This window comes from Coloeus monedula (genome assembly GCF_965178545.1).
Source record: "Coloeus monedula genome assembly, chromosome: 3".
NCBI lineage: Eukaryota > Metazoa > Chordata > Aves > Passeriformes > Corvidae > Coloeus > Coloeus monedula.
The window spans coordinates 34,115,755-34,143,675 of NC_138783.1; the positions used below are offsets into that span (position 1 = coordinate 34,115,755).

Genomic DNA, 27,921 nt, shown 5'->3' on the forward strand with positions numbered 1-27,921 from the left:
ATGGTGACTCCCGCCACCTCCTGGGCGGTCCATTCCAATGCATAACAACCCCTTCTGTAAAGAAATTCCTCCTGATGTTCAATCTGAAACTCCCTGGCACAGTTTGAGGCCATTTCCTCTTGTCTTGGCACTTGTTGTCTGGGAGAAGAGGCCAACCCCCACCTACAGGGGGTTAAGACCATACATCACATTGAGAGGATTGCTTCTGTAGAAGAATTCATGATTCGGCTCTCACACTGCAGAATACACTGAAGACACCTCATGCAGTAGGAGAGCTGGCAATTTATATGGCTCTAGAACATAGAGCCACTAATGTGAAGGCACACCTGACTCATAAATGCAGTACCCTGGACCACTGATCGTAGAAGTAGCTGAGATATCCCGGTAATGGCACTGGCCCTTGGAGGCCTCTCACCACAGTCCCATGCTTCAGGAAAAGACTGATTTCAAGGCAAAATGGTTACAAAGCCAAAGGCTGTTTTTCTGATATGCTGGGAAGCCTGACATGATTAGCACTCCTGACTGCTCTGTGATAAAAGTGTTCTCTACAGTGTACAGTGTGACCCTTCTAACAGTCTAAAAGGGGTAATCTTGGGACAGAAGTTTTTTGGTAGCAGAATGGAGAACAGGGAAAGAAAATACTCATATTTGGAGGAATCTCTAGTAAACCTTGCCTTGATCTTCCTCCTTTTGTTTTTTTTTTTTTTTTTTTAAATCTCTATGGTTTGATTATGAAGGAAAAAAAACCCATTTTTTCAAAAACACCCATTTTTTTTACAGCTTCTAAAAGATGTAGCATCACCTTAGAGCCAAACACTAAGCAGGCACTTTATAAATTGTTTCTTGCCTCCCATTTCCAAAGAAACATACCTGTCTGTTATTCAGGTGTACACACTAAACTGGGCATAATGAAAAGTTTAACCTGCATTTAAGTTCAAAACAAAAAATGCCAGTGCAGAGACTTTTTCTATTAAAAAGAGACAGCAAGCAACACTTCTTTTCCTTGTTTATTACGGTTACTTATCCAAGGCAATTGAAAAGTTGCTTTACTTCATTCAGGTAGCTCTTCAGGATCCCTGCTAGCGTTCATCTGCAGCAGCATTTTGATATATATTCCGTGCTGTTTAGTGGCAAGGTATAATCCAGTCAGAGCCTGTACCAGTATACCCAGACTCATCTTTCTAAAGACAGGCTGAGCAGTTGTGAGCCAGTAGCGTAACAGATTTTCTTTCCCTGGCAAGGGGGTTGACATGTACCTAAACAACAAAAACCGTAGTAGAAACTTACTTTTTTTCCATGCAAGTGTCAAGATTTAACATAAATATTTATGTAGATAGTAATTTTCTCCTCCTTCTCCTAAGTTAAATTTGCTTGGTGGTACTGAGCTCTCTGGATAAATGCTTTAAAACATCCTGACCGCATCCTGGGTCTCACCAAACCTTGCCCTGCCCTTGCTGTGTTCTGAACTACACAGAATGACACCTTCCAGGGACTTTGGCTGCTGGGCACTGCCCAGGGTCATTGAGGTCTCTTGGCTGTCCAGCCACCTTCAGTGGTGGCAGGATGGCAGCTACCACTACACACAGGCAGGCACACCCTGGGAGACTTGTAAGGTTCCTGCTAAACACAAGGGCTTCCCAATGGATCACTTTGCAGATCTTATTTCACTTTGGTATAGCTCTTACAAAATTCACTTTGTAATTAGATGACCTTAATGCAAATCTCTTTCCATGTACTAAATGTCTACAAGAAGACAGGTGTGCACAGACTAAATACCCACAGAATTTACACTAAGAACTGGAGATTTAACCCATAAATACATTTCAATCATTGCAGGTTAGTAAGACATACCTGGCTGCAAGGCTTGCATTCAAGGGGATAGCCAAGAAAATGGGATAGAGACCACCCACAACAGCACCTACTAATCCTCCTCTGATCACAGCACAGACCTCACAGTTCAGCTGACCTGCGTGGCAAACAATATTTCACTGCCAATATCCACACATGCTCCAGCACATCAATTTATAAGCTGCTTGCGAGAACCTGAAAACAGGCTCTGGACAGAAACTGCCAAGCTGTACGGGTATGCAAAAAATTATAAAGGAGGACTCTTTTAAAAAAGAACAACAACAAAAACCCAAAACAACAACAAAACCACCCCCAAAACAAAAATCGTAACAAAACCAAAACCAATCACTCCCATTCCAACTCATAAGGAATTTATCCTTCTAAAGCTGACCTTCAAATGAAATTGTACAGATGGGGGGAAATTGAACAGCTTTGTTGCAGTCACTTTTACATGACTTTGAGTAAAAAGTGATAAAAATAAGTAATGTGTAACAAATTTTTTTAGAAATATATATAAACATATGTATCTCCTGTCCCACTCCACTCACTGCTGTCCAATGCATTCTGTTTTTCAAACTCTGCTTTAAAAACAGGTTTTTTAAGACCACAACAGTTTAAGAGCACTCTTCTGCAGGGAGGAAAAGCTCCTCTAGTGTTACACTGTGTACAGAAAGGAAAGCCCTTTCAACAAATAATTAAAAAAAAGGAATGAAGAGGTTTTTACCTGAAAATAAAGGGTCATGCACAAAAACTTCATAAACTGCTGCTGTTGAAAGAAATGGAATAACAGCCATTGGCATAGCGGACACCAAGGAAGCCTTTCTGACATGTAGGATGCTCCTGAAGAAATTATTTGCTGCTAAGCCACATAAGCTTGAATTTGCTGCTAGGAAGTATTTTCCATGATTACAAAGGTTCCTGTGAAAGAAGGGAAGTCGTTTCAGCAATTGAGAACTGTAAAAAAGTTTAGTTTAGTCAACACTACAATTCTCTTCTGAAAATCCTGCAGCAAGGGATAAGAGACATAAATCTCTCACTGGTGCAAACTGGAGAGTAATTGCTTTCAAAAGCAACCCGTGCAGCATCCTTTGTTACATGTGTACACAACAACATGTTTACATACACTTCAAGAGTGAAGTGACAGAAAGATTGAGAAGCCATTGCTACAATTTTTTTTCCCAGTTATTAGTTAATGAAAACTTCATTCAAGCATTCCTAATAAGCATGTTTCTAATAGTAATGTTTTCTGAAAAGAAATTAAGAAATATATATGCAATAAAATACATAATTTTAAATAGTCAAGTCAATCTACTTATAATTCTTCTACATTTTAATGTTTCCAGTAATGTTAAGCACTGAAAAAAAATCATACAGAATAGACTTCAGAGGTGTACTTGATAATCTTGCAAAACTTAAAATACTAAAAATGTCAGACATCAAGGACACCACCTATTTCTTGTTTTGAATAGGAAAATACAATCACAGGCAGTGAAATGCAGGCAAGCATGCCCATAAATATGGAGGACCAAGATTAAAATTTTAGCAGCATATTTGAGTATCCAAACCAGAGCAAATTAATGTACCCAGGACTAGCAGAATCTACTTAGTTTAGTGAGGTACAGAACTGCTGCACTGAACAAAAGGAAAGAAAAGGAGGATGGAAGGGTTGGGGTTTGGGTTTGTTTGAGCTCCCTAGTGTTAAAAACAAGTGCTTGGGTAAACAGGAACTCTCAGCTGGACTGCAGCATGCTTGCTCTTCCTTTCCAGACATCAGCAAGCTCCCCTCTGGCTATACAAGCTGTAAGTCCTGCCAGGCACTGGCAGCAACTTCTTTCCAAGGCCCCAAATCCATAGTTTCCAGCAGTGCCTAAGTGCACAATTTCTATCCAGACATTACCACATCACTACTGAGGTATCTGCCTCCCCTGCTCTCCTGGAAGGAGAACATTTTGGGCTGAACATGAGGGCAGCATATCCTACACGAAGTTGCAGCCTTTTGCTTCTCACCTGTGTGGGGAGGCCCTGTGTTACTACCAGCAGTTTGTTTAGCCCGCAATTTAGTCCTATTAAAAAAATATAAATAAGCTTCTGATTATTCTTATTTCTAAAAAATTTATCCAAGCTGATACACACATGCAAATGGCTCCGAACAGAACCAGCTCAGGTCCAGTAAGGTTTTGCAGTGACATGCAGTATCACAAACCAAAAAGGTCATTTGTGATGCCCAGAAGGCATTTAGCTGGCTTTGTGCTGCACAGAACCCCGCTGGTGAGCCTGCAGGACTCCAGCTGACTCCTCCACCACCACCTGGATACCTTAGTCTTGCCTTCCTGAAGCAGGGAGTGGTGCAGAATGAAATGCAGAAACCAGCAGGTTGATGCTCACTCAGTTCTGGCCCCAGGCCAGCCCTGCTGGACACAAGATGACTCCAGCAGAATCACATTTCAGTTTCCTAGAAAATTTATCAGCTCTAACACAGGACTTTGAGAATGCTCAGGGCCAGTCAGGGCTGACCAGCCATCCGAAAACCCTAAGCACTTGGGAGCACATACCAGAAACCAGCTCAGCAGGACCAGAACAACACTGAAATAGCCATACTGAAAAAACATAGAACAAGTTTTCTGTTCTGGACAATAACAAGCATCTTCACAATTAACTAATTTTGTAACTGTAAGGAAAACTTGTAGCACAAGAGTAAGGAAAAAGAAAAGCCTCCAAGACTTGAAATGTTTGATGCACTTATCTTCATTTATTTTACCAGCACTTACTGATCTGCTTTAGGAAGCTCATTGAACATCTTTTGTATGATTTCCATCCTTTTAAATCTTTCCAAAATTAGTCTTTGCTGTGGAGAATCTAGTTCAAGAAACTCTCTTCCTGTCATCTTGGAAGTCCTGGATCACAAGGAAAAAATAAACAAATATAATCAGAGTTACATAGCCCCAGTATGACTCAAATAAACATTTAGACTCTTTGCCACTATGAATCACAAATGCATTTCCTATTTTGCATGGCAATACTCCAGGTTTAAATTGACTTAACTGTCAAATAGAACTGTAAGAAAAAACCCAACCAAATAAATCCATACTTTGTAGACATAAATTAGAAAGCATACAATTGCAGAGGGTTTGTGTGGCAAGGTTTTGGTAGCAGGGGGGATGCAAGGGTGGCTTCTGAGATGCCAGGAGCCTCCCCTATGTCCAACAGAGTCTGTTCCAGCCAGCTCCAAGACAGACCTGCTGCTGGCCAAGTCTAAGCCCAACCACTACAGCGGTAGTGTGTGTGGGAAATTAAGAAAAGGTAAAAACTGCTGCACAACAGTGGCTGGAAAAGAGGAATGAGAACATGTGAGAGGAACAGCCCTGCAGACACCAAGGTCAGTGCACAAGGAGAGGCAGGAGGTGCTCCAGGCACTGGAGCTGAGATTCCCCTGAAGTCTGTGGGTGAGGCAGCTGTACCCCTGCAAGCCCTTGGAGGTCCATGGGGGAGCAGAGACCCATCTGCAGCCCCTGGAGGATCTCATGCCAGAGAAGGTGGATGCCTGAAGGAGGCTGTGACCCAGTGAGAGGCCTGTGCTGGAGCTGGTTCCTGGCAGGAGCCTGTGAGCCCATGGGAGACCCACACTGGGACAGCCACTGCTACTGAAGGACTGACCCCTGTGGAAGGGATCCACACCAGAGGAGTTCATAGAGAACTGCAGCCTGTGGGAAGGACTCCTGCTGAAATTTGTGGAGAACTGTCTCCCATGGGAGGGACCACAGCCTGGGGAAGAAAAAGAGTGCAAGGAGGAAGAGTGGTTGAGACAACACACGATGAACTGACTACAACCCCCCTTCCCTGTCTGCCTGCACTTCTGAAAGGAGGGAGGACATAAAGAAAAACAGGAGTGAAGGCTGGGGCAAAGGGAAGGTGCTTTAAGGATTTGGCTTTATTTCTCATTACCCTACTCTGATTTGACTGACAATATATTTCCCCAAAGTTTACTGTTTTGACTGTAATGGTAATCGGTGAGTGATTCTCTGTCCTTACCACAACCCCCGAGCTTTTATTCATCCCTTCTCCTTGTCCTGTTGAGGGGGGCAGAAAGTGGTAAGAGTATCTCGGTGGCCAGCTGAGGTCAGCCCTGGACAACAGCTCTTGATTACACCTGGAATTCAGTGATTCAAATGCTTTTTTCCCTACACGTTTCACTGCAGAGGAAATTCTCCCAGACTTACTTTGCCATTCATACTTACCTTAAGTTGCTTTTATAGCGTGAAGGCTGTGTCCTAAGTCCTACCTATGGAACTGTGCCTGCTTCGGTTCGGGCTAGGCAGGATGCAGGGGCAGAGAAAGCAGGACAAGCAGGCAGGATGTCACCAGGATCGCTTCAGGCCGCCTGAGGAGGGTCCCCAAACCTGTACTTTGGGGTCCCACACACAGCACGTCACGGATCTGTAACCACCCCACTCTCCCTGAGCCTTGCACACAACTTGTACACACGTCTCTCCCTGAGCCTTGCGCGCCGCTGGAGGCAGAGGGAGTCCTCCCAAAACCCCGGGGCCCGGCTCAGGTCAGAACCCTCACGCCAGGAAACTGGGGTTCAACCCCTCCCTTCAAACCCCACCACTACCACTCGCCGTCCCCGTACCGCACTGACCCTCCCGGCGTCCCCGCCGGGCTCAGGCTCCGACCTTGAGCCGTACGGGCGGACACGGCCCCACCGCCCTCACCGAGCCTCTCCCGCCGCCTACAACATGGCTCCTCCCACCTCACGCCCTCATAGTGGGCGCCGCCATCTTGCCAGCTCACATGACCCAGTGCCTTCAGAGGCCGCCTCCGATTGGGCCGTTGGCCGCCAACCCAGCATGGCGGCCGCCGATTGGCCGCGGGCCGGCGGGCGGCGCCCGGCGCTGGTTGCCGGGGCGGCGGATGGCGGCGGCGGCTCCTCGATGGCGGCGGGGCTGAGTCTGGACTCTGCACCGGCGGCCGGGACGCGGGGACTCCCCCTTCGGTGCGGGGAGGCCCAGTCCTCGGGGTAACCCGCTGACCCCCTCCCCTCAACCCGCGCCCCTTTCCCTCCCGCTCGCCCCCTCAGCCCCCGCAACGCCCGCTGCCCCCTTCCCTCGCCTCCGGCTCCTTTGTGCTCCCTCCCCGTTCCGCCCCTTTCGAGCGCCCCTCGCCCCGGCTGTATCTCGCTTCGCCCCACCTCCAAGCCCTCCCTCATCCCCTCAGCTCCTGCCTCTCTCCTGTCCCTCAGCAACCGTAGGGGGAATTGTCCTTTTCCTTAATCCCAGCCTGGCTCCTCCAGTTCACCTGCACCCCATCCCAGTTCCCCAGCCACCCAGCCAGCCTTCTGTGTCTCGTTTCGCCTCAGAAAGCAGCAGGCAGACCCCTTTGGGTTCGAGGGAACCGGGGGAGGGGGGAGGGGATGAGGGGGGACAGCCCCTGTGTCCCTGCCCGCGGGATGCGGGGACGAACAGATCCCAGCTGTGAACATTAGCGAGCAAAGCAGAGCCGCCCCCTTCACCAGCACAGTTCCCAGCTCCCAGAGAAGACGATGCACAGCAAAGCCCTGTCGTGTGCATCGCAGCTCCTCGTTCACGCGGGGAAGGGAAGCATTCGGAGCTTGTCCGCCTTTCTCAGACTTTTCCTTAACGAGGTAGATGAAGAAAATCTATCCCGTTTCTGTTTCTCTTTTTGTTTTTCCAGAAAAAGGGGGAGAGAGAGAGGCTGATACTGAAGCCAACCAGCTGCGCTTCTGAGTGGGGAACTCCGGACTGATCTCATGGCTTGCTTTTTATTTCATTAATACTTCATTATCTCTGAAATGAACCTTTTGTGAAGCTCTTCTCCTAACTCTCCTTATCCCTCTTTCACGAGGTGGCTGCTGCTTGGCAAGGGAAGGAATGGCATGAAGTAAATGACTCCAGTATAAAGCAATCTGCTTTGCCCAAGTGCCCAGTGAGCAGCACTGTCACTTTAATAATTCCAGGTCAAGGGATTGCTTTCCTCGTTTTCAATCCTCTCTTTTAATACATGGGAGGATCAGAGGGACATTAAAGACCGTAAGTCTGGGTGGCTTGCAGATAATAAAAATGAAAGTGTCTGCCCAGTGACTTCTGTTGGGTAAGAGGGTGATATTTGAAGGCTCTTGTCTGGTGAGGAAAAAGGGATCTTTTCAGTCTGCTGTGTAGTCACCTAATACATAGCTAGCAAAATTAATTCAAGAAGTGAAAGAACTTAAAGAGGCACTTTGGATTGTTTTTGTCTTCCTGCTTATTTGGATTACTTGGGCGTTTTTGTCCTGCAAATAATATGTTTTTGAGCATGTACAGGTGGAGTATTAAGACAGCTGCCTAGAGATGGACTGTGCCTTAATTGTATTGCATAAAATCTTTTAATTTTGAAATTTTGCTGCCAGAAGAGGAGTTATAATAAGGTTTTATATTGCCAAGGAACGTTTGCTCTTGTATTTTTATAGAGTCAAATATATTTTAAAGAAATTGAAAGCATCTCTTAAAAAAGAATCAAAAAGCTTCTTCCACCCCCCTCCCCCCTTTTTTTTTTTTCTTATTTGTGGAGAGCATCGGAAGCCCAGTCCAAGGGAACAGCAAGTATTCATAGAAATGAAGATTGAAGCTGCATTTCCTAACTGAACTGTAAGAGTGTTCTGCAATAGCTAGTCAGTTCCTGACCTTGCAGAGTGTTCCAGTAGTACTTCGTTAGTACCTGTAAATAAGTGCTTGCAACCAGATTCAGAGAAGTAGGAAGAAGAATGCCAGTCAAGAAGAAAGGTGGGCTATGAAGCTTCATTCATATTGCGTCTTCATTGTGTTAGATTGTTGATTTCTCGTACTTAACGATTTCAAATTAAAAATGCTTTAATGGGGAATGGAAATAGTTTTTCCTTTTGCATTGAAAATGGGAGAGAAATCTGTGCACTTACAATAATAATTTTTAGAAGTAATTTTATGCTCTGTTTTAAGACTTACGTCCAATTTGGTCTCAAATAGTTTTTTTGTAAAGATCAGCCATCCGAGATTTTGAACAGACACCACAAGAAAAGCTTGATATTTAATTTTGTGAGAAGCCTCTCTTACAAACACCAATAAATTCTAAAACCATAGTTTAATCTATTATCTATCGTGACATGTTTGGTGGATAAAGACCAGCTATCAGTAGCAGCATAAATAAATAACAAAGTTTCAAGGCTAATTTTAAAAACAAGTTATGAGAGCTGTGTTTTGAAGATGATTTGAATGGGGGTTTTCTTTTTTCAAATGTGATTTTAATTAGCCTGAATTTCCATGCTTAAGTACAATGTAAAACTACTGTCTTTATGGCTGTACTATGGCAGCATTTAAGAAAAGACAAACAGCCTTACATTTGGCCTCTTCTCACCTCCAGTTTGTGTTTGCAGCTTTGGAAAATGTGGCTTCCAGCTTTCAGACAACAATTGGGAAGCATATGGAGGCAAATTCCTACTCTGAAAACACTCACAGACCTTAGGTTATTTCTGGTTTCTTGCAAGTTGGACAGCGATTTAAAGTTTCTGAATATGCTAATAGAATAAGGGTCATGTGAACTTTTTTTTATTCAGCTCATCTATCCAGATGTCCCGGGATCTGATATATCCCTGGATCTGATGATACAAAATATGGGGGAAGGGGCTAAAAGTGAATGTTACAAACAGAAAAGAGGATGTAGTGGACATGACTTTGGATTCTCTTCCTTGTAGGAATAACCCTTCATTAGTTATGAGTTAACATTTACTATGTAAATAACAATAAACCACGCAGATTGCTAGAATTATTTTCATGAAAAAAACAATAAATGGGATTTTGTGATTGTATGTTAAAACATGACAGTGTAGAAATGAAACTTCAAACCTGAAATATTTTAATGAATGGAATTGTCATTCATGGAATCGCTTGCCGTTATGTGTAGTAAAGGTGGAAATGTGTATGGAGGAGTTCTGTTCTTAGTAATTCATCCTGCTGTGCTGCAAAAGTGTCACCCTGATGTAGTGGTGAGGCTTGTGTATCCTACCTGTTTACAGAAGAAAAATGGAGAGTTTTCATCATTTAAGTTTTGCTCCTGATTTAGGTGATTTACCTTAAGGATGTTCTGTGCCAGATGTTCAGCTGTTACTCAGTTTCCGAATACTTGCTGCAGGATTTTTGGGGTGAAATCTTACTGGCTCCTTTGTGCAGAAGTGAGATTGGCAATCACAGCATTCCCTTCTGGCCTTAAAAATCTGTGGATTTCCTGTTTGTTTCCAGGCAGTTTGGGTCAGTCTTAGTGTACACCAAGGCTTGACTTTCTTCTTTCATGTTGTGGGGATGTGCGTTTTGGCAATGTTAAAATGTAAAGTCAAGAGACACACATATGCCCGTTGAAATACTTCAAACTGTTACGTCAGTCAGTGCACTGAAGTTGCCAGTGTGAATGTATTTGATTATTAAAAGGGTATTGTTGAGAATGTATTTAAGCATGTTAGGCATGTTAAGCATGCTGCGTAAAATTGCAGGATTAAAAATGTTGGCGAATCAGCAACTTCATTGTGACTTTGAAGGACTTAATTTGTGTAGTTTGTGCAATAGACTTTAACTTGCTAAACGCAATTAAAAGCATGCTTGCAACTCAAAACATTCTACCCTTTTTAAAAAGATGGCTGTTTTTTCAAGTAATCCCTCTTACTCCAATGAATATTAGGGAGATTGAAGGGATTATTTTTTTTTTAATTTTTTTCCCCATTTATTTGCTTTATGATTTTGACAGCAGTTTGTATCTAACTAGTTTAGTATTTCTGATGATAACTTATTTTCCCTTTCTGGTCTTACGTATTTGGGAGTTCATGTCTACTGTCCTTCCCATCCAGGGCATCTGTAGAAATCTCAGTGGGATACTCTCTTGTGGGCTGTGCAGAAGTATGTATTTCAGTATCAGCATTGAGGACAGGATTATCCCTCTCCATGTCAGCACTTCTTTCTGCATTGCTATTTTGGATTTGATTAAAATATTCTCCTCAAATCAGTATGGAGACAGAGAAACCTGTGAAAACAAGCTTTAAAACATACTGATATTTATCACTGGAAGTTGTTACCAAACGCTGCTTTCCTTGGCACTGGAGGTTCTGGGTCTTTCTAAAGAACAATTGAAGCATTTTGGGAATTTGCCTTTGAAAGAGCTCTCACATCTAATACCAGTTTTCAAATTTCACATGGCTTTGCACCCGATTTATACTTTACCTTGCTGCTTGGTGTGATGCCTGCCATCTTGCTTTTGAAAGTCCAGGCCTGTATAGTTAGGGAAAAAAATAGTTTGCTTAATAAAAAAAATCTTATAACTTAGAGGAAGCTTTAATTTCTTATGGATGTGGAAAAAGAAGACTTGCTTCTGGTTCTGGTCATGTGTCAGTACCTGGTTTCCCTTGCCTGATTTGCTAGAGTGAAAAGATTTTGGTTTTCTCACTTCAGCGTGGAGGGCAATGAGGCTCCAAGTTCCCAGGAATGTTCACAGAGTTGACATGCTTGCTGGCAGTCTCAGCAAAAAGTGAGGCTGGAAAGGGACTATGGAGTATCCTGTGGTGTTGGATGTACTCTCTTTAGGTATGGGGTGACACATTGTATGGATTGGTACACTACTGCTGCACAGTTAAACAAAGGGCTCTTCTCTCTGGCTTTTGCTCATCTCTAATTTTGAAGTACACTTGAAGTTTTAAATGAGACAAGACAGACATCTGACAGTAGTTATAAAATGATTTGTTGGACAGTGCCATTTAGAGATGGAATGAGATGAACAATTTTGCAAAGAAAATTAATTATTTTTGCTTAATTTTTACTTGACTTTTGCGAACTATTATGTTTCTGAATAGAACTATTTGTAGAAATATTATGGAACTTCTTGAGGAAGGCTTTACTTCAAAGTAAAATAGTACTACTATGCAGAAGAAGTGAAGTCAGGTTTTTGCGTGGGTTTAGATGTCTGCTCTCCCTCCCTCCCTCCCTCCCTTCCTGAGTTACTTAGCTTGATTTCTGTTAACTGTAAGGGACTATATTTAGATCTGTAATTGCATATATTTTGGATTCATCAACAGAATAGTTAATAGCAAAAATGTTACTGTAATTCATTCATGTCTTTCACAGTGATAGGAAGAACTAATTAAATCCATGCTCCTCTGTGATGGAGACCAAATTCCAGTTTTGGAGCCCTGCTTGTGATTCACGCAGAGATGGCAGGAGCCCCCACATCTGGGTGCCTGGCTGCACATGTGCTTCTAGACTTACCCTGTTATCCTCCTTGCACATCTAGCTGTGTCTAGGCAGTCAGAGATATGTGGGTGTTGGGTTTTGTACTACCCTCATCCCACTTTCCATCTCTCAAAGGGAGAGGGATTGTACCTTTAGTCATATGAAACTTGTGGCCTGCTAATACCATCTTGACTCGCCCCACCTTGTATCCAGTTCGTAAAGATGTGCTGATTCTGTCATGAACAACTTTTTGCATCATTTCTTTTATATTAAAAAATGCCTTCCAGGACATGTTTTATTAATCACATCAATGTCAAGTATTAAAACATGTCTGTCTGATCCCGTGTGGACAACTTCTGGGCCATTTAGAAGAATCAGACAGATATGTTCTATGAAATGCTGGATTTTGTAGTGGTAATGCTGACTTTGTGGCTGGTCTGTTGAAAGGAAGGCGTCTAAAAACAACTCAGCAGGAGCTTTTAAAGCAAAGTTCATAAAGGACCAGACAAAGCTAGCTCCCATTCATGCCCTAATTCTCTTTGAAACTGGCAGCTTCTTTTTAGCTAACAAAATTTAAATTTAGGATCGTAACTTTTTGTGCTCAAAAATCTCAAATGTGGTTTCAGGCTCCTTACATCTTACAGCAGCAAATCCAACATATATTGGAAATTTTGTTTCTCTTTCACTTGTAGTAGGCACTTGGTATTACAAGATTTTTGTCCTTTCAGTTGCTGAATAAGTATTCTCAAATAAGTACATGGCTAAAAGGCCACATCCTTCACTCCAAGTTTTGTTCAACTACCTCAGTTTTTACAGTTAATTGAATGGGAGCAGTGCAGATTTTAGTTGTGTTTACAGACTGTGGAAAGCACAATTTTAGGTTTCCAAGAGTTAAACAAACAAGTGTCAGAAAATTACTATCTAAACCATGCCAATTTTCACCACAAAGCTTTGATTTAAAGATGTCACTGCTTTTATGGCAGTGAGCTTTTCCCAGCCAGACATTGTTTCCACTGTGAGAAACAGTGAAGTGTTTTGCCCACAAAAGGACTATAGGAGTGGGCATTACACAGAACAAGCCTTTGTTATATGCATGCAGACTGCAAAGCTAAGTGGGCTCTGGACTGGGAATAGTGAAATCTAAACTGTTTTTCAGCTCTGTTGTTATTCTGGTACTTCTCAGATGTTTAATGCAGATCCATCCTATTTTAGTTGCCTCACCTATGCAAGGTGCCCAGCTTTTTGTCCTGGAGGGTTCCTTTGGTCATCAGAGAGAGAGATCCACCTCCAAAGGGCATTTTAAGACACCTAAGATCTGCATTGCCTTCTGGACAATTGTCATTTTCTCTCTCCCCATAGACAAAACACAGGGTAACCACACTATAACTCACTTACCTCACTTTGATGATGTCTCATTCTCTCATATAAATTTTAGTGGCAAAAACATCTCCTTATCTGAGATATTTATGAGAGCTGACACTGTGTGTTCTGTGAGTGCTATAAATTAACACTATTCATTATTTTTGTGGGGAAAAAAGTGTTATAAATTATTGTACTCTTAGTCACTGGAATTGGAAGCAACCATAGTGTTGATACAAGCACAAGAGGCAGCTGTGCATCCTCTCCTCCATTCCTGTTAAGTGCATATTGCGCTCAGTAGAAGCAATGGTGACTTGCATTATAAGCATAATCTTTTTCCTTCTCATCCTCTCTTCTTTCCTTCTGAATTTGTTCCAGATGGCCAAGTTAGATGTCAGAGGGTAACCATGGAGAAAAAGCTGAATTTGTAACTAGTGGACAAATGTGATAAAAGATGATTTTGCAGTCCCTGCTTCAGCAAAATGAGAAAATCTGCCTTACTCAGATATGCTTATTTTGGTCACGTCATACCAGGTTCCTGCTTCTTAAAAGTATTTAAGGTCTGTTTCTCTGTGGTGTCTTCTTGTATTTACTGTAAATTAACACAGTGCCAAACAACAGCTTTATAAAAATAGAAATAAAGATCATGTTTTCTCCTGCCATATTCATCCCAAAAAGAGCCAGCAAAGCTGCCCTGACCTGATGGGTGATGACAGTAGTCATAAACATACAAAATATGTGAAGAAAACATTTGCTCTTTATTGGATGTGGTCCAGAAGAGTTTTTGGTGACAGTAAACTCTTTGCCAGAACAAGTCAGAGCAATTGTCCTTAAGTCTGTCCCCACTTTAGGGCTTGAAGAGGTTAATGCGTCCTTCAAAGCATATTTATCAGGGAATTGAATCATGTAGAGTTTCCTGGAAAGAGGGAATCTGGACAATTTACAGTTTCACAAGCAGAAACCAATCTTTTCTGATTTCAAATGCTGTTCTCCTGCCTGACTATATGGGCATATCTCACATTATGCTGTAGTGGAATAATTCCAGGTACCTTCTAGTTCAGTTCTAGGTGTTGAGCACTATGCTAACACTGCCTTGCAGGTGGATGTCTTCTAAGCTGTGCTTTTAAGCAAAAAAACACCAACCAAGCAACCCCAACCCACGCTTTGCAAATCTACAGACCCAGTTGTTTAATATCCAAAATGTAAAATTTATTTTGTGTTGTTGCCTCAAGGCACATGTTGGGTTTTTTTTATTGACTCAGAGATTCTAATATAATACAAAGGTTCTTAAATTAAAAATTCCAACATGGATGTGAGAAAATGTAAGACCATAATGCCTATTTTGCTAATAAATAAAGGTAATTTGATCTCATTCCATGTTATTTTTTTTTGCATCACTAGAAAGACATTTGTGTTACTGAATTGTTTTCTTTCATGCAGTATAATAATTCTTTTGTATTAGTTTGGAAGTTATTTATTCCTCAACAGACATCTTTTTGTTAGTTTTCTGTCTCACTCCAATTTTCACGTTTATTGTTATTTTGATACTGAATGTTCTTTTAAAGGAAAAAAAAAAGCAGAGCTGCTGTACTAAGTGTGCAACTCCTGGTTTTTACTCTTGCAACTATACATCAAGTTCCACTAGTTTTGTGTCTTGCATGCAATTAGATTGTAAGCTCTTCAAAGCAGGGCACTCTGATAATTTTGCAGTGTTAAGATGTCAATTTACATTTATTCAGCTGTATAAATAAGAGGTTTTCATTTTGTGCTATGTCATTTTGAGGGTTTGTGGCTTCATTTTTCATTCTGCCTTCATATTTGCATTGTTGATTTAATATTAGCATTTGTACACCTAGATTTTAACATTGTGACACTTGAAAGGCAGAAACAAGAAGGTCAGGTGAAGCTGCTTGTACTTGCAGAGTGTCTGTAGTTTTGGAAGGAGTCTCAAGGCCCCAGAATCTGCTCATTCTGTTGTCTGAAACGCAAACAGGTCACCTGTGTAGCCAGGTCACCAAACTGGAGCAAGGATTGCTAGTGAACAGGTCCCACATTACCTTCAACATATCTGGGAAAAGAGAACTCATTGGAAAAAAGGAATGGTCCTGGTGTGATATCAGCAGTTGCTAAAGCCCTTCTGAAAAAAAGTGATGTGTTGGGAAGAATTCAGGTCCCAGAATAAGCCCCTGATAAGAAGTGGGCTCTTCTTTATGGTGAAGTGTGATACATAAGATTAACAGATTATACACTAAATGCTGATTATTTTTTCAAGATTTAGTTTTAGTTTACAGGCAGGGATGAGTAGACAAGGCATATCTGTGGGATTGCAGGGGTCAGATAGTCCCATGTGGGGGTGCTGAAGCAGGAATGTCACTTGGTTTTCAGAATCCTTTCTGATTAATGGAAATTCTGGAGTAAAGTTTGTGAGTTTATGCTGAACCAGTTCCTGATCTTTATATAGTTATCCTATTCCTTGTGTAAGTACAGTTAGTCAAGTTTAAAGAATTATATTTAAAAAATGTGCGAAGGCAGCATTTTAACAGAACAGATGTGTGGTTATATGTTGTAAAATCAAGCGTGAAGATACATGGACAACAAGGTTATGCTGAACTAATCAACACTGATAAGTGAAATTTTTCTTAGTTTTCCTTATAGTAAGTTAGACAAAAAGTCTGATTCTTAACAAATAAGCAAAAAAAGAACACATCACTTCCCTGGTTGTGTGTGTGTGTGTGTGTGGTGGTTCATAAAGCTGACAGTTCTTCTGTCCATCTCCATCCACCAGTCAGTGTTCCTGTATCATTACTGGGTTTCCAGCCTGAGTTTGTAGATTGTGGTTTAAGACAAATTTAATTCCAGAAAAGAGAATAAGAGGCTTTGGGAATGTAAGCAGTATATAAAAGTTGCAGAGGCTGGAACTGGGAAAAAGGACACTGAGCAGGGAAGGGACATGACAAATCAAACAAGTGTAGAAGAGGCTATAAAGCGAATAATGTTTTGCTTTACACATTGACATCTGGAGGACAAGTAGTTGTCCTGATTTATAAAAAAAAGAAGATTGTTTTTGTGTAGTAGAAGAAAACACTGGAACCTTCAAGCACTGAAGTCAGATGGTGAGGGATCTTGTGGATGTTGCAGGAGGTTACCAGTGCGATTAGATGCCATCTGTGGCATGGGTGTAAGCCTTGGTCCTTCTGCACAGCAGAGAGGAAAACTGAAAACCTAATAGGGCTCCTCCAGGCTTTCGGTGTCTGTCTGTTCTGTTTCTCAGAGAGTTTAGCTGAGACATTATAGCACAAGTCCTGCCCTTCAAAGCAATCTGACTTGCAGAACATTAAGCCCTCTGTATTGTATCATCTGCTCCAATCAATATTCTGGAACAAGAGACTGCTGAGCAACTTTTGTGGTTCCATGGCAGCCTTTCCCATGAGCTCTGTGGACTACAGGTACCTGCAATAATACAACTGCATTGTAACACTGTTCAGTGCAAAGCTGCCTGTCCTCCTTACTTCAGTTTGCCTAGGCATTTGGATACCTGGTTTCCCCTTAATATACCTGGGCATGTAATACTGCCTTGTTCTGAGAAATTTGCTGTTGTACTTGCATAGCAGTTCTTACAGTCTGTCTGGCCCATTTCTTGTCTGCTGGCAGCATCATGGTCTAGAGTAACACTGCTTCACAACAGAACTGTTCCTAAGCTGGTGTTTTGTAGGAAAGCAGTCTGTGCAGAGAATTCACCAAGGCTACAGTTAGTTTAGGGATGTCACGCTTTTAAAGTTAATGCAGAGCAAGGGCAACTCAGAATGCAACCTCAACTTGAAATATTCCTTGAAAGACTCTCCACTTGCCCAAGATTAATCTTCACAGGCCATGTGTTGGCCTCCTCTGTGTGCCAATCTGGTTGCTAAAAGCTGAAACCCCAGAAACAAGCCTGCCTGGTAATCCATTTGATGATTACCCCCCCCTTTTTCTGTCCTGTTGTTTTGCCTAGCAGGACAGAAGATGGGTTTATGTGCCATGAATATCCTGAGAAGCTGTTATTTTTAACCCTTTTGCTTGTTTGTTGTGAGTGCTCACCACACTGGGTGATTGTCACATACGTCATGCCTTATGCTTCCTCAAGGCTGTATAACCCATATGCTGCATTTTCTTGATAGTTGTTTAAAGTCCTCTTGCAGAGATGAAGGGCCCAAGATGCTGGGAGCTTTCTGGTTTGTACACATATTCCCTGTCTGCTTTCCCTCTGTGCAGTCTGGTCGATTTATTCGTGTCTCATATTGATGTTTATATGTAAATATTTTATGATTATCATTTGTCTAGTAGTTCTCAAGTCCTTTGAACCATGGGAGCCTACAGCTTGTGTTTTTCTCAACCATCTTAGTGTACTGTTTCTTGAATTTCTTTCTAAAATTTAACTGGCTTTCTACTCTTTTCCGCTGTGGGTACAGAGCATTGTGTATTAGCAGGATTTATTCCTTTGTGTTTGCTGTTCTGTGTGAAGATCAGGGAAGGTAAATGTGGTACTAATGGTTTTGACTTGGGTCAGTCCCAAGGCTGGTTGCTTGGGAATTTCTTAGGAACTACTGCATTCCCTCCTGCTGATCTGTAAAAACTCGTTTTAATTTTTTGAGATTTCCAGACCAGAGAATCAAATCAAGACATCTTTAAATAACTGAGGCAGGGAACAGTGTTTGCTCCTCTGTCTCTTTTGGTCATCTAAATGAAGGTGTGAACTCTCCAAAATGAAAGTAGTTTTTGAGATCCTTTTCTTCAAAAGTTATCAAAGTTCAGTGAGAACACTTCCTCGCTCCCTTTCCTGGTGCTCTGGTTCCATTTCTCACTTCTGTTTTGGCTCCTGTGTTTTTTCTCCACCATTCTTTGTGCTTTTCCTGCTTCAGTGCCCTACATTTTCCCAGTTCTGGTCCTCAAAAACCTGGAAAGTGTCTCCTGAAATGCGTTGGTGTGTTCTTCTTTTAAAATTCACCTCTACAACAGACTTGCAAGTTGGAAGATAGTTGAAATCCCTTTTAGGAAAAAGAGCAGATTAAAAAAAAAGAAGAGAAATTGAAATAAAAACCACTTTATCTTGTCAACTCAGGGTTAGATCTCAATTAATGTTAAACACCTCTCACTGATGAAACCTTATTTTTCATTTAAGTTAACATTTTCCCACACTGTTGCACCCCAAAAGTCTTTTCATTCACAAACTCTGATGCCAGTGGGAGGAGAGAAATGTAAATATGTTTCTAAACTTACCAACAGGCTGTGGTAGACTTGGTACTCTGAGAGGCAGTGATGCTCTCTTGTGCTGGTGCAGGGTACTGTTAACCAGCTGACTGTGATTTCTTCCATGTGCAAGGCAGAACTTGCTGAGTTTGGAATCATATTTTTGTTTTTTTCTCTCCATCTTCTGAGCTACCTTGCTTCATAGCAGGATTTGGGTGACAGGATCAAACTCCCAAGGAATGCAGCAGCAACTCTCAGTAGGCTAGGGGTGTTCAAAGCACAACAATTTGAGTGCAAAATCAGTGACTGATCCTGGCCAGTTACATATATGGCTCCATATAGAGTTCAGCCTATATGACTTTGCTGCAGCCAGAAGGGGCTATAATGGCTTGGAAATAGCCATATACATGGCCTTAGCAGCATGTGCTTGAGTTATGTGGAGCTTCCATTACCTTCTCCTTTGGTTTGAGCTATCATCATTCAACAAACCCTGGATTGAAAATGGAGCTGCTTGGAGACTGGTTTTTAAATCACTTTTATCTTTCTCATATAGTTTCAATTAATCCTACTAGTTAAATCTTTTCTTTATTAGTTGTTGAAATTTATGGATAAACCTAAATTATCTTCATATGTAATGTATTTAGTTCATCTGAAGGATAAATAGTGTGAATAAACATCTGGGACATATTTAAGAAACCTTTTTTCCTGGGTCTTATGGCGTGTTTTGTGACCTGCCACATGCAGGCATGGCTGTGTCATCCTCAGTCCCGTATGAAGGCACAAAACTTTTTAATCAACACAACTGCCCACACCAACAGAGCTGCAGGTGCTTCAACTCTACCAGGACTCTACTGTAAATGCTGCAGTGAGTATAGTGTCTCCTTGCCTATATGGAGTTTCAAAGTGATTCTAAAAATGTGCTTGCAAAACATGAGAGGGTAGCAAAAACTCAGAAACAAACCAGCAGAGGAAGGGAATCCTTCTGCTTCAAGGTACTGGTTAGTATTGCAAGTGGCATCCAGATCTAGGATATGGACCCTGAGAAATAGATAGAATTGATTTTGACATCATTTTAGTAAAGTTGATGATAAAATTATTGCGGAATTACTTCAAATATGCATAATTATCAGATTTAGTCTTTCATATGTGTAGCTTACATTTTAAGAGCAATGCTTTAGGAAACAATTTATTGGTGAGAATTTAATTTCTCCTGATATCTAGAGCACCTTACTCTGTATGTGCTTGAATGTATGACTTAATTTCTTGTTGGCCGTATCCCTGGAAAACTTTTTGTCTGTAAGATATACTGAAGTTGCATTTTGTTACAATATAATTTGGGTTTTCTATACAATTTTATATACAATTTTTGTATTTGTTTCATCAGATGTATAAGCATTGCCCCAACAGATTATTTTAACTCTACGGCATAAATGTCTACTTATTGAGCTTTAAAAATCAACATCACAGAAAAGTCTATATATAGTGTGGGTACTCTGAAGTGTGGAGTATTCTGTAATAATCCCATCTAGAATAATAACCCCAAGGATTTGCCTCTTTTTTGTTTCTTACATAGATCAATACAGTAAGTTAAGCAGACTCATTCTGTAGAAGAAAAATTGAGTAATTCCTTGTGTGATAAACTTTAGACTGAGGGAGGAAGGAAAAAGTTTTCTAAGGGAGTCCAGTAAGAAAAGCTACTGCTCTATAGTTTCATGTCAGTGTAACAGATCTCTGATTTGCTGTATTGTAGCAATTACCCATTCCCTGATCAGTAACATAAACCATAAAGATTCCTGAACCGCTTAAAAAATTACGGAGTGATAAAGCAATAGAATTTACAGAATTGTGAGTTAGTTTGGATTAACTGATAAGCTCTTAGACAAGATCCTGTAGGACCATAAAAGCTGTTTTATTCCTCATGGTTTTTCCTTGCAATTGTATTAAGATGTTTTGAGTATGATTTATTGAAACAAAACAATAATGCTTTTACTAACTATAAGAATATAAGTGTGTTTTTGTAGGACTGTATCTTCTGAATGGTTCTTGTCAAAGTCGTCTTTCAAAGCCAATAGGATAAATTTAAAAATAGTGTTATTAAATACAAAGAAGCAGTAAAAAAACCTAGAGTTATGTCCAGCAGGCCTCATGGGGCACAGCTGATGCTGACTTTTCAGTGATCTTTTGTTCACAGACAAAGGACCTACTCAGGATCCACACAGAGGCCCACCTTTTGGGATATTAAGTTGTGTGTTCAGTGGATTTGTTGTCTTGCTTAAATTTGGTTTTGGTATTACTACTGGAGAATAGTGATGCCATAGTACAAAGACTTTTTGGTTGCATTTTTGATATACTCTGTAAGGTACGGGACTTACTTTGGCTGCTATAAATTAACTGTGTGCTTCACTGGATATTGTAATGTATACAGTGATCCAGTCCCTCATGAAAGCCACCAATCTCTCATTCTTCTTGATGAAAAGAATGTGTGGGAATTCAGATTCAGAAACTTCCACTTAATTGGGTGGCAGGAAATATGGTTCTTATTTGACTATTGTGTTGCAGTCCAGGCAGTCCATTCTTGCAACCAGATAGTACTTAAGCTTTGTAGCTGCAAAGGAAAAAATATTGGATGTCCTCATCTGTTTTGGGTATGACTGGGAGTTGACAGTGGTTACTATTTTGGGGAGAGTACTGAGCATTCTTCAGCTGTGCCATTTTATTACATTATTTCCTATTGCTCTGTGTTGTGCAGAGGTAGGAATGTGCTGTGCTGGTGCTGAACAGGATTGTGCCCTGGCATGATAAATACTGTCAAATCCATATGAAGATCTAGTTCTGAGTAATTTATAACCAGGATAGCTCATCATGAAGGGGGAAAGTTTTTGAAAGCCTAATTGGGTGACAAATTGACTGGAGATTCGAATAGTCTCCATAAATCCCTTGGCTTTTCAGGACTGCTCCAGTAGGAATGGTTGCACGGCCCCTCTCCCCGACACGCTAAAATACTCTTGGTCGGGATATTCCTGGGGATCCTGATTGAATCTCCCAGCACATGTCACCCATCACAGGTTATTTGGAAAGCTAGATACACTGCTGCCAAGTGAGATGGTGCAGGAAAAGGTTGCAACTCCATGCTGGAGCTTAGGGATGGAGTAAAAATTAATGTGTCCTATTAAAGCTGGAGAGGAAAATTAGGCAGGAAGATCATTACTTAATCTGGGATTTATCTGGGATTTAGATTTGGCACTAGAACTGTGCTTTGTTGCTGGTTGTTCAGTTTGTAGAGTTTAGGACTCTTCTGGGGTAAACAAAAATAGAATTATTTCATCTTCATGAATTGAAAAATAATATTTCAAGTGAAAATAAAAACTGCTCATATCCCCAAATGATGCTACTTTTTGTAGCTGTTTTTTTTTTAAATACAAACTGTACACTTCAGGAAAAGAATGACTGATGAAGGAGGGAATGTTTCACCAAGTCACTAAGAAAGAGGGAGTGGTATCCCTGATGTGGAAAAGGCATTTGCATCCCATTTTCCTAATTTCTTGACACACTCTTAAAATGCATCCTCAGTACTGGATACTTTGCAGTGGTTTTCCACCACTCTGCTGCTTCACTTTAATATAAGTAGCCATGGATTCATTACGTATCCATGTCTGTACTTGGGAGAAGATGAATTACTGATTCCAACCCATGCTTTAAGTTACGGGATAATTATTTCGTTGAGGCTGTCCAGAACGTTCAGTGTATCAGTGAAAGTACAGGTGCCACAGGTGGGTCAGGCACAGTCATTAGGTCAATAATATGATATAAAATATGATATGATTGGGGTTTTCAAGGCAAAAGAAGCTGAGCTCACAGCTGAGCTAGAAGTAGTTCTTTGTACCCAACCATATCCCACTTGGATCCAGAGCTTTGTTTCAAGGCTGTGCTTTTGATTTGGATGGTTTGTGATGGAAGCCCCGCTCAGGTATTGTGATGTGGTCTTCAAAAGAGCTGATCTCTCTCTCTCTCTCTCTCTGTGGGTTATAAGTGGTCCTAGGTGCAATTGCCTAATCCTTACCTGCCCCAAGGACAGCTCTCATAGAAAGAAGGGGTTTATCTTGGAGACCCCTGTCAAGGTGGGATTAAAGCAGAGAATTGTGAGCTTCTCCATTATAATAATGTCTACGCTGCTACAAAATGCTCCCTAATCTTCCTATCTATGTGATATATGCATAAGATTGGACTCAATGATCTTGGAGCTCTTTTCCTTAATGATTCTATGATTCTATATATTTTATGCATATGTCTGTGCACATATAAAAACATTTAAATAAAACTCCTTTTTATTAATTAAGTTTTTCATTTCTCTGATAAAATGCCTGTGACCAGCTAGAATTTCTGTGAGGTGAAAGAAAAAAGTTGCATCTTCTTAGGCTTTAATGATTGATTACAATTTTCCCCTTTTTTAATTTTAGAATGTAGTCAGGTTACAGAATACAAATCATGTCTCTGCCTCTAATGTGAACTCATCTGCTTGTCACATCCCAAGGCCTATATTACAGGGGTCATCAAGACCCTGAACAAAGACGGTCAATCTTTATACAGTGAAAAAGAAACTTTCTTTTAGTTATTTAGAAAAGAATTGTAAAAGGTTTTTTTTGGCTTTCCAAGCATTTTACACTACTTTGTTAAATTTAGTCTAACCAGAGGAATCTGACCCTCTCCTAGTAATGAAACTTGCATTGAACTCTAGTGTAAGAAATGAGAAATTTAGATTGAGGCAAGTGCTTATAATTATTAATTTGATTTTTTTTTTTAGTGTTGGGTAATCTTATGGAAAACTTGGTGGCAATACAATTACAAAAGTGTGTACAGATATTTCAGTGCCATACATATGTTTGTGTACATTTCTGGGATCTAGCTGGGATGGGGAGAAGGCCAGATGAAGTCTGATTCTCCATGGTCCTCTATTTTCTTATCTGTAAGATGGCGATGTTTGGATTTCATGCAATTTTATGTCAGTCATGCTCTTGGCAAGTGACTACACAAAGACAATAGCAGCAAGAGAAACAGCGCTCTGTTCCTCTGGGCTCTTACAGAAAGGCTGGATTGCTCTCTTTGAACCAGCACATGGATGAAAGTCTGCTATCAAAGTCTCATTTACCAAAGAGGTAGATAGCAATTTTATGTATTGAGGGAATAGAAAAAAACAGCCTCACTCTTGGACACCTGCCTTTCATATATACATTTGTCAGTCAGAGAACAGAGAACTGAGTGCTGCAGATGCAAAGCAAACACTTTCATGTCTTCTCTGAATGTGTTTTAAAGCCAGTTTTCCTGCATGGGTATCCATAATGGTTATTGTCTATAATTTTGTAGCTTCTGCAAGTTGAAATTTGGTCCAGGCCCCATAGCTTCCAGATGGTTTTGGATAAATGGAAGTTGAGCACTTGTTATAGATGCTGTTCCAAAGATCATTTTCCCGTGCAGTGTTGCCTATGTTGCTCATGACATATAGCTGATGACAGAAAGCAAAAACGTCACCATCCCTGGAAGTGTTCCAAAGGCATGTGGGTGTGGCACTTGGGGACATGGTTTGGTGGGGAACATGGTGTGGTGCTGGTTTAATAGTTGGACTCAATGATCTTGTAGATCTTTTCCAACCATAGGTGATTTTATGATGCTATAAACACTTGCTGTAAATGTTCCTTACATGTGTGAAAAATGCCTCTCAAAATGTGTAGTTAATATTTGAGCATTTAGATACTTTCCAGAGCCAATAAAGACATTGTTGTGCTTGCGGGTTTTTTTTAGATACTGACCGAGCATTAGTGCTGCTGGAAGAATATTGCAAAAAACTACGGAAGCCAGAAGAGCAACAGCTGAAAAAAGCCATCAGAAAGGTGATGGGCATCTTTAAGAGCAGCTTGTTTCAGGCACTTCTAGGTAGGTACTAATGTTTAACAGTAGATGCACGCTCTTGGAGGCCTGAGCTAGGTCAGACCCAGTAACTTTCTTATTAGTCACTATTTAATTTGTGTTTATGATGAAAAGCATGTTGAGATGATCCTTCCAGGTTCTCTGTGGAGAAACTCTGTCCTGATATTTCAAAGGTATTTTCTTACTTACAGAGAAAGAAAGAGTAACAGAAACCCAATACAAGTTAAGGTATTGAATAGTTATTCCTAAACCTTGCTGCTTTGCTTTACTTAATGATGCAGAATCAGAGTAGGATATAACTGCTTATGCAAAGCTGAAGATGAAGCCATCTCCACAGGTAAATGGCCGAACTCTAATTGATTTCAATGGCACCAAGTTGCATTGAAAATCTTTGTGTCTTTTGAATTATGCTTTTGTGAAAAGTGTCAGCAGAGAAACTCAAAAATGTGTCAAGAAAATTGCTCCAGGACACAGTTTGGCAGAATGTTCCCATTCATGTGACGTTGCAGTGTTCAAAGAGATGTGCTGGTGTATTGATCAGTCTTTCTTCCACTTACTTGAAGATCCCCATTTCATCTTGTAAATGTTGGTAAAAAATCAAGTGCTTGTTGTTTTGGAGCTTTATATAAAACAACCTCCGTAAGTTATTATATATAATGTTTTCAAGGTTATGAATATACCTGTTTGCCTTAGCATCCCTGTTGTTCCTTGTGCTGTGCCTGAGCTGCCAGTCATGGGAAGTGGTGACTATAACTGTGCATCTCCCTTGCTCTACCTGCCTCTGCCCTCTTGCTCATATTACATAGCCCTTCCTTCACACACATCTGCACATTTTATGAGGAGCTCATCTCAAGGGTGCATCTCCTAACACAAATTATGTTTGTGGAAGCACATGAGCCTTCAACTTTTGGCTGTTTGAAGCCAGAGTATCAACTGTGCTCCTTGCAGAGCTACAGTCAGGACCAGCTGTGGAAAAATTTTGATTATATGTCATAAAAGTAGAAGCACATCAATAGTGCAGTATTACTGTGAAGACAATAGAGGTCCAGGAATAGTTTCAGGAATTTCTGTGAAAAATGTGTGTTACCAGCCTCTAACATTTCCTGCAAATGGAATTAATTAATGTTAGTGCTATTTTACTTGTAACTTTTCTCAGCTTCTTTAAAGTGATTAGCTTTATTTTATGAACTCTACATAATTTTAATTGTTCTGTATGCTTTAAAAAAGGAAATAGATTAATAATTGAATTGAAGTTACCATATAGTTGTAAATAGATTTGAAAAAAAAGGAGAAAAAAAAGAAGATGGGATGTTTCTATATTGTTTTTATGAAGGTGACTGTGGATACAGAAGTGTGTGCTGAAGAAATACACCAGTCATGGAAGTGACATTAGCTGTATGTACATTTACTTCTGCACTACTTGGAAGTAGTTAGAATACTTCAAAGTGTTCTAACAACATGTTTGCTTTGTGTGTGGCTATGCTACAATATCTGTTGTTGTATTACACATGTCAGAAATGAAAAAGTGATTATAGCTACCTTAAGGTTGAATCCAAAGAAGAACTTACATCCTTTGATTGCTACAATAACAGAGTGAGGAGTATGGTGTTACAGAAGTTAGCATTTTAATTTGTGGGCCTTTAGATGTCTTTTCCTTGTTCTTAAATGCTTCCTTTTGTAGAAGAGATTTGGGAATTGCAAGATGTGTTCAAAGTCTCTGATTATTACATTTGGTTTGTTACTTGATTGGTCTAGATTCTGGAACAATACTAAAGAGGTAGCTCTCCTCAGTGAGAGGAGACATGCCACACATTTTAAGTGTGGTAGATGATGTTATTACACAATCAATAATGATATTCTTGCATAATGAGTATTTAAAAAAAATCCCACTTCCGTGACATCTGTTTTAGCTTCATGGCATGGTTTCTCTACTCACCTATAAATCAGACCACCACACAAAGGAATACCTAAAGGGAAAGCTTCTGGTCACTTTTTAAATTCTGTGCTGCTAATGTTCCTTTGTCTTTTTATTTACAGAATGTCTAATGGTCTTGAAAGTGTTCATTTTTCTGTGCCTGATTTTAATGAGACTTAATATTCAGAGTCTGAGTTCATTGCTTTCCAAAATTCATTTACTGTCAAACATTGGTTTTATCCAGAATGATTGACCTTTTTAGGCTGTAACTACTAATGAAAAATGTGATTTTTGTACAGAATCATTAACCTGGATGCAGAGATGCACATTCTTACCAGGAATAAAGTTAACATAATTTTATGTGCCAAATTCAGTTTTTGTAGGTCCTACAGCTTCAGTAGAATTTGGTTCCTTTATAAATAGATTCATCTTTTCTGACTATCTCAGTTCTTTAAGTGTGAGTTCAATTCTTGTTAACATCCAAAAGGCTTTAAAAATCTGTAGGATGTCTTAAATCAAGTGTAACAAGAACAGATAAAGAAAAATAATAATAGCGTAATTTTTCAAATCTAGTGTTGTCTAGTTCTTTTTATTCTCAAATTTATGCTTCTGTTATTATGCTGATTTGATTCAGCCATCTTTGAACTTCAGTTCTCAAAGTGTGCATAACTATTTTATCTTCAATGTGTTTCATAAATATTAAATTTGGACTACTGAACAGTGGAATAACATGAGAAAAAGGAAGATTCAATATTTTTCTTGCGTATATTCTACACATGCAAGAAGCCACTACAATTATGTAAGGAAAAGTTCTGTAAGTGATTTACAGAAGGATTACTGAAGGACTGTCATTTTACATTTTAATTTGGGTTCAAAAGCATTTCCTTCTCCCTTCAGGCTGTTCTTGTTGCTGGACTTCTTGCTAGAGTGGCTGTGCTCAGTGGCAGCCAAGTTAGTAGCTAAGAGGCACATTTTCAGAGTAACATGTGGAACTGCAGTCTCTGGAGTCCCATTTGCACTCCAGTGGCCCAAACACAATGCTTTGAAAATCCAGCCCTAAGAGGAGGGAGGAGGAGAAACTCTTCAGAAGGAGTGTGCAAGGGGAAGAACGTGAATTTAGATATTGACATTACTCTTAAGTTAGTTCTAGATTTCTTTCACCTGAAGGATTTTACCAATTCTTTTATGGGCAGTGAGGAGTTATGATGTTGTTAGGAGCTTGTAAGGATTTTTTCTTTTTGTAGGGTTGTCTGTAGCTAGTTGATAGTAAAATCACAAGGTTCTCTTAAATTGTAGCACATGTTCTGATGTGAACATTTTTAAAACCCTGCAAGGAAGAGGAAATGAAACCTCCAGAAATCCAGATGCCTCATTTGTTGGGATTGTCTCATAATGGGGCATCTTGGAGACATCGTG

At 40.4% G+C, this 27,921-nt stretch overlaps 2 protein-coding genes across 12 annotated transcripts in view; one reads left to right on the forward strand and one right to left on the reverse strand.

Moving 5' to 3' along the window:
* Nucleotides 1-1,003: 1,003 nt before the first annotated feature.
* Nucleotides 1,004-6,640, reverse strand: LOC309570940 (transmembrane protein 126A-like). Of its 11 annotated transcripts, XM_082278019.1 has the most exons (8): nt 6,522-6,640; nt 6,084-6,245; nt 5,878-5,995; nt 5,503-5,610; nt 4,617-4,742; nt 2,573-2,766; nt 1,852-1,966; nt 1,004-1,256 (listed from the first exon to the last, which is right to left on the reverse strand). In XM_082278019.1, exons 5-8 carry the CDS (start codon nt 4,730-4,732, stop codon nt 1,052-1,054), a joined length of 630 nt encoding a protein of 209 aa, XP_082134145.1. In that variant the 5' UTR covers nt 4,733-4,742; nt 5,503-5,610; nt 5,878-5,995; nt 6,084-6,245; nt 6,522-6,640; the 3' UTR covers nt 1,004-1,051. The 11 variants fall into 11 exon arrangements, with proteins under 11 accessions (XP_082134145.1, XP_082134141.1, XP_082134151.1 ...); XM_082278015.1 differs by lacking the exon at nt 5,503-5,610; XM_082278025.1 differs by lacking the exon at nt 5,503-5,610 and having other exon boundaries at nt 6,084-6,250; nt 6,561-6,628.
* Nucleotides 6,641-6,742: 102 nt separating this feature from the next.
* The window catches only part of DLG2 (discs large MAGUK scaffold protein 2), a gene marked incomplete at both ends in the record, with an annotated part of 992,680 nt that continues 971,501 nt past the window's right edge, over nt 6,743-27,921 (forward strand). The window contains 3 exons of the mRNA XM_082277305.1: nt 6,743-6,865; nt 7,540-8,624; nt 24,465-24,596. Coding sequence (XP_082133431.1) covers nt 8,606-8,624; nt 24,465-24,596 — 151 coding nt within the window. The remainder of the gene's footprint in view (nt 6,866-7,539; nt 8,625-24,464; nt 24,597-27,921) is intronic.